Here is a 15188-nt window from a genome sequence, read left to right as displayed (position 1 = left end):
ATTTCACGCAAATTTTTCCACTTAATGGAACATTTAAGCGTGCAGTTTTAAAGTATTTATTTTAACTTGCACCCTGCTTCTACAAATACTTGGCTGTGACTACCAGGACAGGAAACAAAGTTCAAACTGTCTGGCACACCCGTCGCAGCAGTCGACGTTGCACTGCCAATTTTGAGATCTCAAATCTTCCACTTTCATTTTAGAATGGAGGTTGAAATGGATCCACTTGTAGAGCGCCTTGGATGTCAATTTTGACGCATCATGCTTTGCTGAGAACTACTGAGGCAGACTTGGCAACCCATCTGAGCTGCACTGAGGGATGCGGAGAGCTGTAATGAAAACCACCATCAGTGTACGCCATAAACGGCCACTTCAGAGCGGTTCTGGGCAGCTCTCCAGTCAGAACCAAAAGTCAACAAACACGAGTCTAGCTAGATGGAGAGAGAGACAATCCCAGATCCAGCCTTTATTTGGGTTGGAGGAAAACACGTCGGACTGGTTTGGTTTGAAGGGCGGTGAGAAATATTTGTTTTTAATTAGAGACAGTCAAACAAGGTCCAGATACCATTTAAAACCCGCAAGAGTAACACATTCCAGACCGGCACCATTTCCTTTGCTCCTTTTCTGCGTACCTTGCTTAAAAGTTGCTATTTTCACTCTTAGTATAGTTTATTGATGAAAAATGTTCTAATTTAAATCTGCAATTGCACTAAGACTGTACAGGAGCCTGATGTGACCTCAAACAAATGCTGAGTTACTCTCAGAAGAACAGCATCTGCTGTATTGCTCACTGGTCTGCTCTGTTTCTAAAAAAAGGGAAATGTCATACCAGTAGGAAACATCCATGGGGTTGAAAAAGCGCCGTTTAATTAGGTCTGTAAAGAAGGCTTCAGTCTCCCTGCATGCTTTGCCATTTCCTATGACAATGGTTTGACAGCTGTGGGAGAACAAAAATATCAAGTTATTCATAGATATATAGGGTGCCTGCAAATTACTCAATGTTATCATTATGATTGCAATACCTGTGTTTGAACATAAGATGGCGCAGTTTTTCTGCCTCTTTGTGTTTAGCAGAGCCATGGAGGTACACCACATCTGTGTGCAGGATCTGACCTGAGGAAAGAATAAAGAGTAGACATGTCAGGACAGTAGAGGACGTATGTGACTAGATTTTATGTGGAAATCAACTTAACAATACATCATCATCATCATCATGTAGGTACAGCAGACCCCCATTCGTTTCCTCTCCAATTTATTGCCTCCACCTTGTTCCCCTCTCCTCTCAAGACAATACGGCTACCATTTTCTGTCAGCCTGAGAGAGGCAGTCTAATCGCAATAGACACCTCAAGAGCCAGGCAGGTCATGTGACTACACACCCACAGACATGTCACAGTCAAGCTGGGTTTGCGTGTGGTGCTGCTGCAGGGCAGAGGGCAAATATGGCAATGCCACCTGACACACACCCGCCAGGCCGATCAGTCGCCTGGACGCGGGGCACACAGGGCACAGCGTGTAGCTCCACGCACAGAGGACACAACGGGCATTCTCATCACACCTGCCAATCTGTCTCCTTCATCAACTTTAAAATTAGCTGCACTAAACTAAAAGTAATTACAATTAAACGGCAAAAGTTCATTATGACTATATGATCTATTTCAATACTAGACTAATATTTGGTTGATTACAAAGATTTCAAAACATCAGCTCAAATTTACCATAACTATCCACTATTATTAGATTATTATTTGATTGTTAGTTGACAGCCAATAGAAAAACTAGAAAAATATTAGAAAAGATCAATTTAATAAACAACGATAAATTATAATAAAACATATCGATTGCAATATTACAGTAAAAGCATCTTTCTTTCTTTTCTCCCAACACCTTTATAACCAATTGACAAAAAGACATGCATGATATGGTATTGTTGTCAATTGTTCTTAAATATTGTATTATTGTTTATTAAAGTTATCTTTTTTCTGATATTTTTCTAGGTTTACTTTTTCTTTTACACACACACACAAAGTTTGGAAGAATTATGATTTGGTTTGTTTTTTTTTGTTTTTTTGTGGAAAGAAGTCTTCTATGCTCACCAAGGATTTTTGCATTTATTTGACCAAAAATACAGTAAAAACCATAAAATTGCAATATATGATTAGTTTAAAATAACTCTTTTCTATTTGAATACATTTTTATATATAATTTATTCCTGTGATGGCCAAGCTGAATTTTCAGCAGCCATTACTCCAGTCTCCTGTACTCCAGTCTGTCACATGATCCTTCAGAAATCATTCTAATATGTTGCTTTGCTAGTCAAGAAACATTTCATATTATAAATGCTTAAGCAGTTTTTGCTGCTTAATAATTTTGTGGAAACACAACCATTTAAAAGGTTTTGGATAAGTTTGTGTTTTTTTTTAATTCTTCAGCAAGGACACATTAACTTGACCAAAAGTGACAGTAACACGTTTATTTTGGTAAAAAAGATTTCTACTTCAAATAAATTCTGTTCTTTTGAATTTTTTATTTTTAACAGAATCCTGAAATATATATATATATCATTGTTAAATTTTTATTTATTTTTTTAATAATTCATTAAGAACAGTTCTAGAACATGAAATATTATTGTGTGTGTGTGTGTGTGTTCTTGTATATATGGTTTATGAGGACACAAATGTGTATAATGACATGGGTATTACAACATAAACATGCTTTATGGGACACTTCCCACTAAACTGTGTTTTTTTTTATTATTCAAAAATTGTGACGTTTTCAGTGATGGGCAGGTTTAGGGGTAGGCTTAGTGTAGGAGGATTGAATATACAGATTGTACAGTATAAAAACAATTACGCCTATGGAGACTCCCTTTAAATCACATATACAAGTATGTGTGTGTATGCCCGCATATGTAATTTATTCATTAATTCATTCCACATTTACTCAGGTGTCTTACTGGTAGGGGACAGGATTGCCAGTTTGCAGCCGTGGTGAAACCCTGGGTCCACTCCCATGATGACTTTCCCACGCACAGGACACATCAGAAGACGCTGACGCAGATTACGAACAAACATGGCAATGGACTCTTTTTCTGCACTAGCAGTCAACCTAGACCTGGGACAAGAAGATAAAGAGGCAATGCATCTTTGTGTTCAGTATTAAAAAAAGAGAAGCTTTACTATCTGGTGAGAACAGACCTGTAGCCTCGACTGAGAAAAGGCAGAATGAATCTTCTGTAGGAATCTTCACAAGCATTCTTCAAAATCGTCATCAGTTCTGGCTGTGCAAATCCCTGTGGCCTCCATCTGTAAGTCAAAAGGCAGATGAAGTCCTGATAGACCATTAACACGCTCATACAGCCTCCCCAAAAAAACACTAATAAATGTATTCGAAATCTGACATGATTGTGTACTAACTACATGGAAATAATTACTTCTAAGTTTAAATGTGTAAATTATCAAGGAGACAACTAACTGTCTTTTTGAGAACAAGGTGTTTTTCAGTGCAGCTGAAATATTCTTTTAATAAAAAAAATCTATTTTGGCACAATGACTTTTCAATGTAAAAATGTTTTTAAAAAATTACTAACTTATTAAAATAAAATAAATAAATAAAAAAATCCCTCAAATTAAAGTAATTACTTTGAAAAAAATAATTCTTTTTATTTGAATTTTTTTTTTTTGGTTATTCTAACTAAGTAACTTTGATACATGTCAACTTACTCTCATTAGAGTATTACCAGACTGTCAGGTTTGAGTTAGTAGAATAAGTTGACAAAGTTACTTATAAAAACTAAAAATTAAAATGGACCAATCGAAATAAAGTGTTACCATTTGTTCATGTAGTATGCTAATGTTAATTATATTTAATGTAACTTCCAACCCCATAGAGCTTTTACATTTAGGTAATATTAGGTTGAGCTTAATCCTTTCTTTTTATATGGAGATAAGTGGGTTAATATTCACCAAATAAATTTAAACCAATCTTTTTTTTTTACATTATTAAAAACATAATTTTTTAAGAAATGAGGTCTGAGGCATATTGGAAAGAGCTACATCAGTATCAAAACCTGTGGATAATCTTTAACACCTGGCCGCGTGAAAGTCACTTCCCAACCCATTGCCCATCAAGCAGGCAACAGCACTGGGCCAGACCATGAGGAAGAAAGTAAGAAGATGAGGCGTGGTGCATGTATGAACACTGTGGGTGTGTGCTGACCTGACGTTGACGCACCACCTACAGAAGTCATTCTTCACCCAGTCGGGGATGTTGACCTTCACTGTCAGAATCTTCAGATTCTCCCCACGGTTAATGGCTAACGTCTGAAACAAGAGAGTAACCTGTAGAGACAGCCGACACAAGGCGAGGTAGGGTAGTGCACCGTCGGTACCACCCCCTCCCGTTCTCTCCTAAAACAAGTCAGAGCGCACTAAGACGCACTCGTGTCGCACCGAAAAGCTCAGTGCCTCTCTCACTTTTCCCTTACTGATCGTCTAAGGGGAAGTGACATGCTGTGAAGCAAATAGTTTTAAGTATCTGACCTTTTCTGAGGAAAACCTTTTGAAAGGAAACAAGAGGGAAAAGATGACCCATCAATCTGGACTCCAAGCGGAAGAACCGAGCTGACAAATGCCACCAACCCCCTACACAAACACACACCCCACCACAGAGCAGGCATCCGCCCCCTCTGCACTGCTCAACAGCTAATGGCCCGATCAAGACGTGAATTAATGCAGCCAGAAATATGATGAAAATTATATTTCCATATTTTGGCATTTCAACACCCTAAGGCAGCTGTTTACTTGGGTTTTCTCATGCGATGTTTATTGCATTTGAAGTTTTGCATGTGATGAGGGAAATGTCAAAACAAATATCAAACTTTTCTCCATACCCTGTGTCATTTCCAACTATGCCCTGTGTAGTTATTGAATATTTATTAATAATATCATATTAATAGTAATGCATACATTAAATCATGAATCATGTGTAAAATTACCACAGGACTACACTGAGCAAAAACATAAACATATCCTAAAAATAAAAGCAAGCATGGCTTTATATATTCAAGGACAATATATTTCTACAAAGAAAAAAAATCAGCTGTCAAAAATAGGCCGCACAGATATCCATTAAAATATACTCTTGTTTGTCATATCACTCAGCCAGTATTAAAGCTTGTCACATACAAACAATGCTGATAAATTGGAAAAAAAAGACAATGTGTGCAAAAATAAGGTTTAAGTGTAACACTTGTCACTGAAAAACCAAATATAAAAAAACAGCCATTTTAAAAACCCATTTTTCACAGATTCAGTTTAGTGTCATATTTCTCCAGCTTTAAGACATGCCAGTCCAAGACGTGACATTTTCAAAACAGAGAAGGGGGAAAAGTTTAGTCTAAATATTCAACATATCATGTTCCTCAATAACAATGAAATCATAATTGGAAAAATATGAGGAATGTAAGCGACAGAAATGAATATTATTTTAAAGACTGAGCTATTCCGATTCAATATTTTTTCTCCAAATAAAGGCAACTACATTGCTATGGAACAGAGCAATAGAGGATGGCCTCTACAAAAACAGAAAGAAAGGATGAACTTTTCACTTCCTATCTTTGCATGTACAGAAAAACAAACATGCACAACATGGGGTTTAAAATACAACAATGATCATTCTCCATACAAAATAAACACGATCTCTTGCTTTAGCGAGAGCTGCTTTGTTTTTATAAAAACACCTGATTATTGTAGTCAACCTATCATACGCTCAAAAAAACAAGCGTTTCTAAAAATGTGTAGTTCAAAAAATATACAAATTTCCAGTTAGTAACAAATAAAAGGTGGTCTTACTTTTTATTTGTTACTAACTGGTGATTTGTCGATTTTTGACAGCACATTTTTAGTGAATGTGCTGGAAGAAGAAATTCAATTTGTATTTGTCTTTGTAAAAAACAAAACAAATGTATGGTTATTTTTTAACTCTAGAAATGCATGCTTATAGCATGACTGGGATATGACAAAATAATTAGAAAAATAACACTAATTTTAATTGAGTCAATTAACTCATTTTTATAATTACAATTTATAAAAACTTTCAAAAAAATCTTTAAGAAATCACAGAATCACATAAAGTACAATCACAAAAACGGGGCCTTCAGTTGAGGCAGAGTTGGACTAACAAGCCTCTGAAAAAAGTAGGCTAGACTTCTTGGATGAAACAATATTTTACATTTTCAGAAGGTAAAGAACACCACTACAGTTATACAGTATATAAAGTAAATAATTTGTCTCATTTGTTAACATTAATTAATGTATTAACTAACATTAATTTAACAATGAGCAATACATAAAGTATTTATTAATCTTTGTTAACAGTTGTTATTAAAAATACAACTGTTCATTGTTTGTTCACAACTAATGTTAACAAACACAACTTTTGATTTTAATAATGTATTAGTCAATGTTGAAATAAAACATTAACTAAGATTAATAAATGCTGTAGAAGTATTGTTCATTCTTAGTCCATGTTAACTAATGTAGTTAACTAATGTTAACAAATGAACCTTATTGTAAAGTGTTACCATAATGTATGTGTATATAATATTTAAGTTCAAATAAAATGTATTTAAACTTAATTTGAAGTTCTGCCAGTTTGTGTATTAATCTATTCTGAATGTTTCTGTCACCATTGTTCCATGTTTCATCTTTCAATATGTAAAATTATTTGTCTGATTTGAATAAAAATGCATAAATTCTGCCTAATTTACACAAAGCACCAATGTACCCTCTGTTAATGGTGTCACTAAAACCAACAAAACCTTTCACCAACTGGTTCAACCTTTCGTTAAGAACATGTGGAACCCACACGCACACACATTTGTCCTTAATACACTCTCACAACTGATGTGTTAAATTAAACAAGCAAGTATGTGTGTATACACATGCCTCCTGTCAAAATACATTCCACACTGTTCCTCAGCAAAACCACGAAAAGGTTCATTTTAGCCGGAGTGCGACAGCTCACAGATCACGGCAAACTCAAATTAACACTCACTGACAAACCACGTCAGCAGATTAACAACGGGTAAACTGTATGCTTCACGGGAGATCTCGCCAGCACTCATTCACTCACTCATGCGGCCTCTCTTTCGCTCTTTGTCTCTCTCCCTCTCACCCTCACGCCCCGATCCCCCTCCTTCCTCACAGAGCCCATGAGCGGCTGTCATCATGAAGCAGTGTCTGTCAATCCTAGCCTTTAATCCACAGGCACGTGGATGGGGACGTGTCACATATGTTAAGAGGGGGAGATGGGGAATGACTGGGGGACAGGGAACAGGGTGAGAGAGACGAATAGAGGGAGAAAAGGATGACTGAGTCACTGTGACATGTGGCCCACAACCAACTCTGAATAAGCGGGTAGCCATGAAGTGAGAGAGGGGGAAGGGGACACAAACATAAACAGTTAAACAGCGCTGACAGAATAGCTTTGAAGAGTGGCATAAGGACTTGTGTATATGGAACAACAGTGTCAGTGGACTGGTGGTTTGCGTCTGATTGTGTGCACATACACTAGCTGTCAAAGGTTTGGACACACCTACTCATCGTTTATTATGACTTTCGTACTATGAAATAACACAAGTATGGGAATTATGTAGTGGCTAAAATGTTTTTAAAAAATAGTACATTTCAGATTCTTCAAAGTGCCCACCCTTTGCAGAGACTTCATGAGCTGTGTCCTGGGATGCTTTTACATAGTAGCGAAGTACATGCAGGACACTTGTTACCTCTTTACTATCCACTAACTCATTCATTTACAGAGTGGAATTAAGATTTAGTTTTTCAAAGAAATTCAGATGCAGGCACAAATTTATATTGGTATACAAAACTAGCAGAAGCATTTAGAAGAGAATGAAGGTTTAAAAGATTTTTAAGATCACGAGAAACAACTAAGCCCTGGTTTCACAGACAGGTCAAGCCAGGAGTCCAGGACAAAGACTTAGTTCAATTAGGACATTTAAGAACCTTTTATAAACGTGCCTTAGAAAAAAAACATTCCTGGTGTACATCTTGAGACAAAACAATGGTACTGATAAATTTTAAGATATGTCAGTGCAAGTTGCTTTCAGCTCAAACATGCATTTTAGTCTGGGACTAGCCTTAAGCCTTGTCTGTGAAACCGGAGGTAAATGTGGCTGTCCAAACTTTTGACTGGTAGTGTTAATAAACAGCCCTGGCATTTTAAGTCCCGGGCACCAATATTTTAATGATTCAGAAAAGATTAATCATTGCCTGGCCAACTAAGATTTCAGTATGGAGATGAATATTATGATTTGTTTGATGGTACCACAGCACTACTTACAGTAAGTCTATTTTAGCCAGTGTTGTTATTGTTAAATAAAACTAAAATTAAAACTATTAAAAATCATCAAACAATGTCCAATGGTGCTTTATAGGTGGACCGTTAAGTGAAGGTACTCTACGGTCACGAGTTCAAGATAATTCAACAACAAAATGCTAGATGACCATGGTCCATTATTATTTCATGGCTACATGGAAAATAAGTTCTCTACGTATTTCGGCGCAGGCCTTCACAACAAATAATTTTCGCTAATTAAAATAGGTAAAATCTAAAATATTTAGATATATACACACACATATACATACAGTATATATATACAGTACCAGTCAAAAGTTTGGAAACATTACTATTTTTAATGTTTTTGAAAGAAGTCTCTTATGCTCATCAAGCCTGCAGTTAAAAAAATAAAAATAAAAATAAAAATAAAAAACAGTAATATTATGAAATATTATTACAATTTAAAATAATGGTTCTCTTTTTTAATATATTTTAAAATGTAATTTATTTGTGTGATGCAAAGCTGAATTTTCATCAGCAAGTACTCCAGTCTTTGGTGTCTTATGATCCTTCAGAAATCATTCTAATATGCTGATTTGATACTCAGTTATTATCAATGATGGAAACAGTTGTGCTGTTTAATATATTTTTTTGGAATTCTTTTTTCAGGATTCATTGATGAGTAAAACGTTAACAGCATTTATTCATAAAAACAGCATTTATTCAAAATAAAAACATTTCTAACAATATAAATCGTTACCATCACCTTTTATCAATTTAACGCATCCTTGTTGAATTAAAGTACTAATTTCTTTTTTAAAAAATAGTTATTGTTCCCAAACTTTTGAACGGTAGTGTATATTGTTACAAAAGATTTCTATTCTAAATAAATACAGTTCTTTTTAACTTTTTATTCATCAAATAATCCTGAAAAAAGTATCTCAGGTTATAAAAAAAATATTAAGCAGCACAACTGTTTCCAACATTGATCATAAATCAGCATATTAGAATGATTTCTGAAGGATCATAAGACACCAAAGACTGGAGTACTTGCTGATGAAAATTCAGCTTTGCATCACAAAAATAAATTACATTTTAAAGTATATTAAAAAAGAGAACCATTATTTTAAATTGTAATAATATTTCATAATATTACTGGTTTTTTTTTGTTTTTTGTTTTTTTTAACTGCAGGCTTGATGAGCATAAGAGACTTCTTTCAAAAACATTAAAAATAGTAATGTTTCCAAACTTTTGACTGGTACTGTATATACATACAGTATATATATATATATATATATATATATATATATATATATATATATATATATATATATATATATATATATATATATATATATACACACACACACACAGGGAAAAAATATATAATGTATATGTATAATAATAGTATATTATGAAAAATAATAATAATAATAATCATTATTATTATTCTAATGATACCAAAATAACACTCACATTAGCATCGTTTGTTGTTTGCTTTTGGGATCTGAAGGGTTATTTGGACCTGAAAACTGTTATGTGAGACTTAACAACCAGATGACACATTAAATCATAATTTCCCCAGACCCACTACTGCTTCCTATCCCTATCATTTGCATCATCTTATCTCCACTATTCACATTGAAAGTGAACTAAAAGAGGACCAAAAGAAAAACAAAACCACACTTTTGACCACATGGCAGGAAATGTTATCATATCTGACATTTTTTATTATTTAGAAAATATATCATAATGTTTATTACAAAGATAATGAAATAGCAGTTTTAGCATATCACTGTGGAACAGGCATTTGTGTAATTTGCCAAGAAAGCAATATCACTGCATGATATTTAAATCTCTGAATGAAAGGAAGATAAAAAAAAGTTTCCTATCTGCACAGTGAATCTGGTATGGCACAAGATAAGAGGTGACTATACCTGATGATGCTGGATACGCTGGACGTCGCAGGTGAAGTCAGTATACAGGCTGAACTTGGCAATGTCCTTTGGTTTGCTCTTCTGATTTCCCTCCTGTGGCTGCTGTTCTTTCAGGGCTGTTTTAGACACTGATGAGTGAATGGTCACTGCACTCCTGTCACACCTGAGACCACACATATATGCAGAGTCAAACATAACACTCATAATTGGGACTGACAGGTTAGAAAATGTAAGGGGAGATGCATAAAAGCGCAAGACAAACAGATAGGTCAATAGGTAGTAGAAAGATAATTAAGAGGGACTGGAGATTAGGAGAAAATATGGTTTGTTAAATGTCTCACAGTGACTGGACATAGGTGAGAGTCTCTTTGTCCTTTGCAATCATATCTGCCAGGATCTCCTGCACACCCGTGGCCACCTCATCCAGGGTCGACAACCCTACACACAGGAAGAGAAATAGCTGAAATCTCACATAACATTTCCAGTTATCAGTGACCCTGCATTAACTTATGAGAACTGAATTTCTTTGGTGGAAAGTGTAGAATAGTTCCGACTACTGCTAATTTATACAGCACAAATATTCCACAGAACAAATATTCCACATAGTTATATGGTAATATATGTAAAACTTGGAAATACATATGGAAAAATGTCAAAATGCTACTGATGTCACTCCCGTGATATGTCAATGTCAACCGCCCAAAAGCATGTGCAGACAACACACACAAAAAAATGAAGTCCTTTGCTGCCCTCTACTGACCCAATGTCTTTTATCACTCTTTTTATTTGATTTAGAAATTGAGGCAATGTTAAGCATTAATCATTTAAAAAAACTATTATTGTTAAAATAATGTACTGTACCCAAAAGCATTGTTAGCCAACAATGGTCGCAAGTTCTGTTGAATTGTGTTGGTAACAATGGAACATGTGACCATAGTTGGCTTTTGGAAACACACCCCTGCTCCGGAGCAGGTTTTATTCTGGGTTTGAGATTGCAAACCAAAACTGGACCAATCAGCTGTGAGCAAACGAACATATATTGGATGCAATAAAGCTACTCCCCCTATATCTTTCGCTACAAACTAAAGCAGTTTATAGTTTTGTAAAATTATTTTGCTGTTAATTACTTCTTATATTTATATTAAATAAATTATAATTCAAATAATATATTCATTTAATAATTACATTAATTGACAATTAATGTAAAAATATTTAAATTAATATAAATATAGCCTATATAAATACAAGCTTTAATATAAGCTTTAATAACAGTGGCAGTTCTCTCGCAAGAAGTAAATCAAACTGATGCTCTCCATGTTCCGTGTGATTGGTAGTTCGCTGCACGTCACACATTTAGGTGCATGGCATGCACTTCAGATTTAATCACAAACTCTGGATCAAACCCTGAGTTGACAGAGAATGTTTATACAGAACGTACCTGATCTAAACCCGGCTGGATTGTCAACTCTAAACCTACTCTGTTTGTTCAACTGGCTTCATGCTACAGGCCTCTGGCGTACAAGCACCAATATAACATGCTGCTTGCTGCAAGTAGTATACAGAAGACTGATACCCTTAGTGTTGGGCTGGATTGAGGCGTGCAGATCCAGTGTCTGAGGTGCCTGAAGCAGAGCCAGGGCAACAGGTTCCAGTCCTAGCTCCTTAGCTCGTCTGGCCTTGGACAGCTTACTGCCCTTTTTATAGGGGCCATACTAAAGACAACACAAAAGTAAATGCTATCATTACATCCCTCACAGTCAAAAACACACCAAATGATCAAGTTAATAAGCTGAGAAGCTTGTTCTGTCTCACCACATGGTCTATTTCATCAGCTGTTGTGCAGTTCTTTAGAACCATTTCCAGGTCTGAAGTAAGAACTCCCTCCTTCTTTAGTGTTTGAGCCACAGATCTGCTCTTCTTGGCCACTGACCTAAGACATATGCATAAAATTAAGTTGATCCTGTTTGCTTTTCACTTTGCTTTCTCATTAGGAAAAGTGGCTAACTAATTGTCTATTACATTGTCAAGTTATACTACTGTTCAAAAGTCAGTAAGATATTTTTCATGTTTTTTAAACATTTTGTCCTATGCTAACCAAAGTTGCATGTTGTTGGTCAACAATACAATAATCAAATCAAAACAAATCAAATAATAATGCAATTTAAAAATCGCAGTTTTCTTTTTTAATATATTAAGTGTAAATAGTTCCTGTAATGGCAGGACAGCGTACTATTTTCTTCTTTAATAATTTTCTTATTTATATATTTAATATTGTTTATGAATAGAGTGTTCAAAAGAAAAGCATTTATTTGAAATAGAAATATTTTGTAACATTATACATGTCTTTACTGTTTGACCAATCTAATGCATCCTTGCTGAATCAATTTATTTATTTTCTTTTTTTCTCCCAAAAAAAGCCTCACTGACCCCAAACATTTGAACAACAGTTTATGAACAGAAAATGTCACATTTAGTCAAATGAACCAAGTGTTAAAACTAGTTTACTTTGTCATTTAATCCTAGCCTGGCTGAAATTCTATAGAATCACCGGACTATTCCATGGAGAACAATTTTTTTCCATTGTGTAGCATAATCTCTGCTGCCATCTACAGGTCACACTTGATTTCAGCAAACCTAATCAAGGTAACTCAAGCCAGGTAATAGCCATATTCAAATATCAGCTTTTTGTGTCACTGGACTGGAGACATTCATCTACTAAAAGCATTTTCATTTAAATGAATTAATTGCAAAGAACCAGTCAAAACATAAAAAAAACATCCATCCAGTTTCTGCAAAATGATTAAATAAAAGCTTTATCCAGCAACCACAAACTAAAACACTTATTCTGTTTCCTTGAAAATGAAAATAGAGTTTATTAAACTATATCAGATAAGTCTGAAAAAAAAGAAAAAAAGTCCTTCCAGTGTCTTACCGTAACTCTTCAAGAGCCAGCTGCACATCTCGAACAGCATCTGCATCCATATGGTTAATCAGGTCCTTTCTATAGCGCACCATGAAGGGAATAGTGTTCTCCTCCTGGAAGAGCTGTGCAATGTTCACACACACCCACTGCTCCACACCCGTCTTGTTAGCAAGAACCTACATGGGATGAAAGCAAGAAATGGTCTTGAAATATTTGAGTTACTATTATTGTACTATGTGAGAAAAAAAAAAAAGACTGGATTCACAAAATAGCAAATAATAATAATACCGTTAACAACCTTTATCCAACTGTTTCAAAAACAACACTGAGTCAATCACTATTTCATGTTTCAAGAAAGTAATAACCCACCCGAATGGGATCCCAATTCATCTGCAAGTCTTCTACACAGGCATTGCCCGATTTGAGTTTTATAGGTCTTCCCTGGGGCACGTTTGTGGTCTTCTGCTTCTTCTGAGCAGGTTCATCAAAGGTGAAGCTGTCATCTGGTTCCTCTTTTTTCATCTTGGGGATATGTTGGCTGGAGGATGGACCCTCATCAGGCATATCTCTTGGGACAGTTGCATTATTACTGAACTCCCTGCTCAAGTTGATGGACAACCTCTAAAATAAGGCAACAGAATGAATCAAGTAATTTGAGTACATTATATTAAAACTGCTAATTTGAAAAGTGCCTAACTAATGTCTTTAACTAATGCCAATGTCAAGCTATACTACTGTACATCAGTCTTATGCTCACCAAGACGACATTTATTTGATTAACAATACAGTAAAACTATAATATTGTAAAATATTAATGCAATTTAAAATGACTGTTTTCTATATTAATTTATATTTAAAGTGTAATTAATTCATGTAATTGCAAAGCTGAATATTCAGCAGCCATTACTCTAGTCTTTAGTGTAACATGATCCTTTATAAATTCACAATTCCTAATATTATCAATGTTAAAAACAGTTGTGCAGCCTAATCTTTTTGTGGCTACATTTTTTTTTTTTTTTATTCTTACAATTTTAAAAAGAATTAATGAATAAAAAACTTTTTGACTTTACTGTTACTATTGATCAATTTAATGCAACATTACTGAATATAAGTATTAATTTAATTAAAAAACAAACAAAAAAAAATTAACTGAAGTTACTGAACCCAAACTTTTGAATTGTAGTGTGTACAGAAAAAGTAATAGAACTTATAGAATTATAGAACATAGAATATACTTAGATTTTAAAAATCACCAGACATCCCAATGAAGTAAGTGATTTGAATACATGATGTTTTTGTTGGTTAAAATTATATTACAACTGCTGACGTGAGTCAGGGTAGATAGATAACATATAGTCATTTAGAAAAGAAGATGGTGTTATGCAGAGCAACTTACAGTACACTTATTACAAGACAGTTCCTGCTGCCGAGTCAAATACAAAAAACTTGCCTCTTCTTTGATTGTCACATGCTGGTGTGATTCAGGCTTGGGTAGAACTGCATCCTCAGTTTGATTCTCAATATTAGTCTTCGCTTTAGGAACCCGTGCAGCTCTTGGCTTCCTCTCCGCTTTAGGTTTTGGCTCTTTAGGTTTGGCCACCCTCTTGGTCACTTTTTTCTTTTCAGCGGTTTCATCTGTCCCCCTCTGGCGTCTTCCTTTAGTTTTGCCTTCATTTAAATCTGGCAACCATTCATCTAACTCCTCACTGTCATCTTTCTGATTGCCTGATCTGTAACAATACATTTTTTCTATTTCATTCAGCATTCATGGAGAACAAGAAATAGAAGATCTTGTATTTTTACATAATTAAAAAAACATTTTTTCTATCAACGTCACAACCTAAAATTCAATAGCATGTTTTCAACAGTGTTAATCTATTGGCAGAAAGAGCCTAAAATCGTTTTACTGCACACAGTGTTGCATCTTAATCTTCTTGGAAGTTAATTTGAACAAAATTGTGAAAGCAAAG

At 34.9% G+C, this 15188-nt stretch overlaps 1 protein-coding gene across 1 annotated transcript in view; it reads right to left on the bottom strand.

Annotated features, from left to right (window-relative positions):
* The window catches only part of srbd1 (S1 RNA binding domain 1), a 54896-nt gene that overhangs the window by 39062 nt on the left and 646 nt on the right, over positions 1-15188 (bottom strand). The window contains exons 3-14 of the mRNA XM_079855995.1: positions 14669-14948; positions 13588-13839; positions 13228-13394; positions 12108-12225; positions 11869-12007; positions 10637-10733; positions 10296-10458; positions 4218-4321; positions 3197-3304; positions 2956-3113; positions 1023-1113; positions 830-937 (exon numbers count right to left, since the gene is read on the bottom strand). Coding sequence (XP_079712121.1) covers positions 830-937; positions 1023-1113; positions 2956-3113; positions 3197-3304; positions 4218-4321; positions 10296-10458; positions 10637-10733; positions 11869-12007; positions 12108-12225; positions 13228-13394; positions 13588-13839; positions 14669-14948 — 1785 coding nt within the window. The remainder of the gene's footprint in view (positions 1-829; positions 938-1022; positions 1114-2955; positions 3114-3196; positions 3305-4217; positions 4322-10295; positions 10459-10636; positions 10734-11868; positions 12008-12107; positions 12226-13227; positions 13395-13587; positions 13840-14668; positions 14949-15188) is intronic.

This window comes from Squalius cephalus (genome assembly GCF_949319135.1).
Source record: "Squalius cephalus genome assembly, chromosome: 21".
Classification (NCBI taxonomy): Eukaryota; Metazoa; Chordata; class Actinopteri; order Cypriniformes; family Leuciscidae; genus Squalius; species Squalius cephalus.
This window is presented reverse-complemented; position numbering and strand designations above follow the sequence as displayed.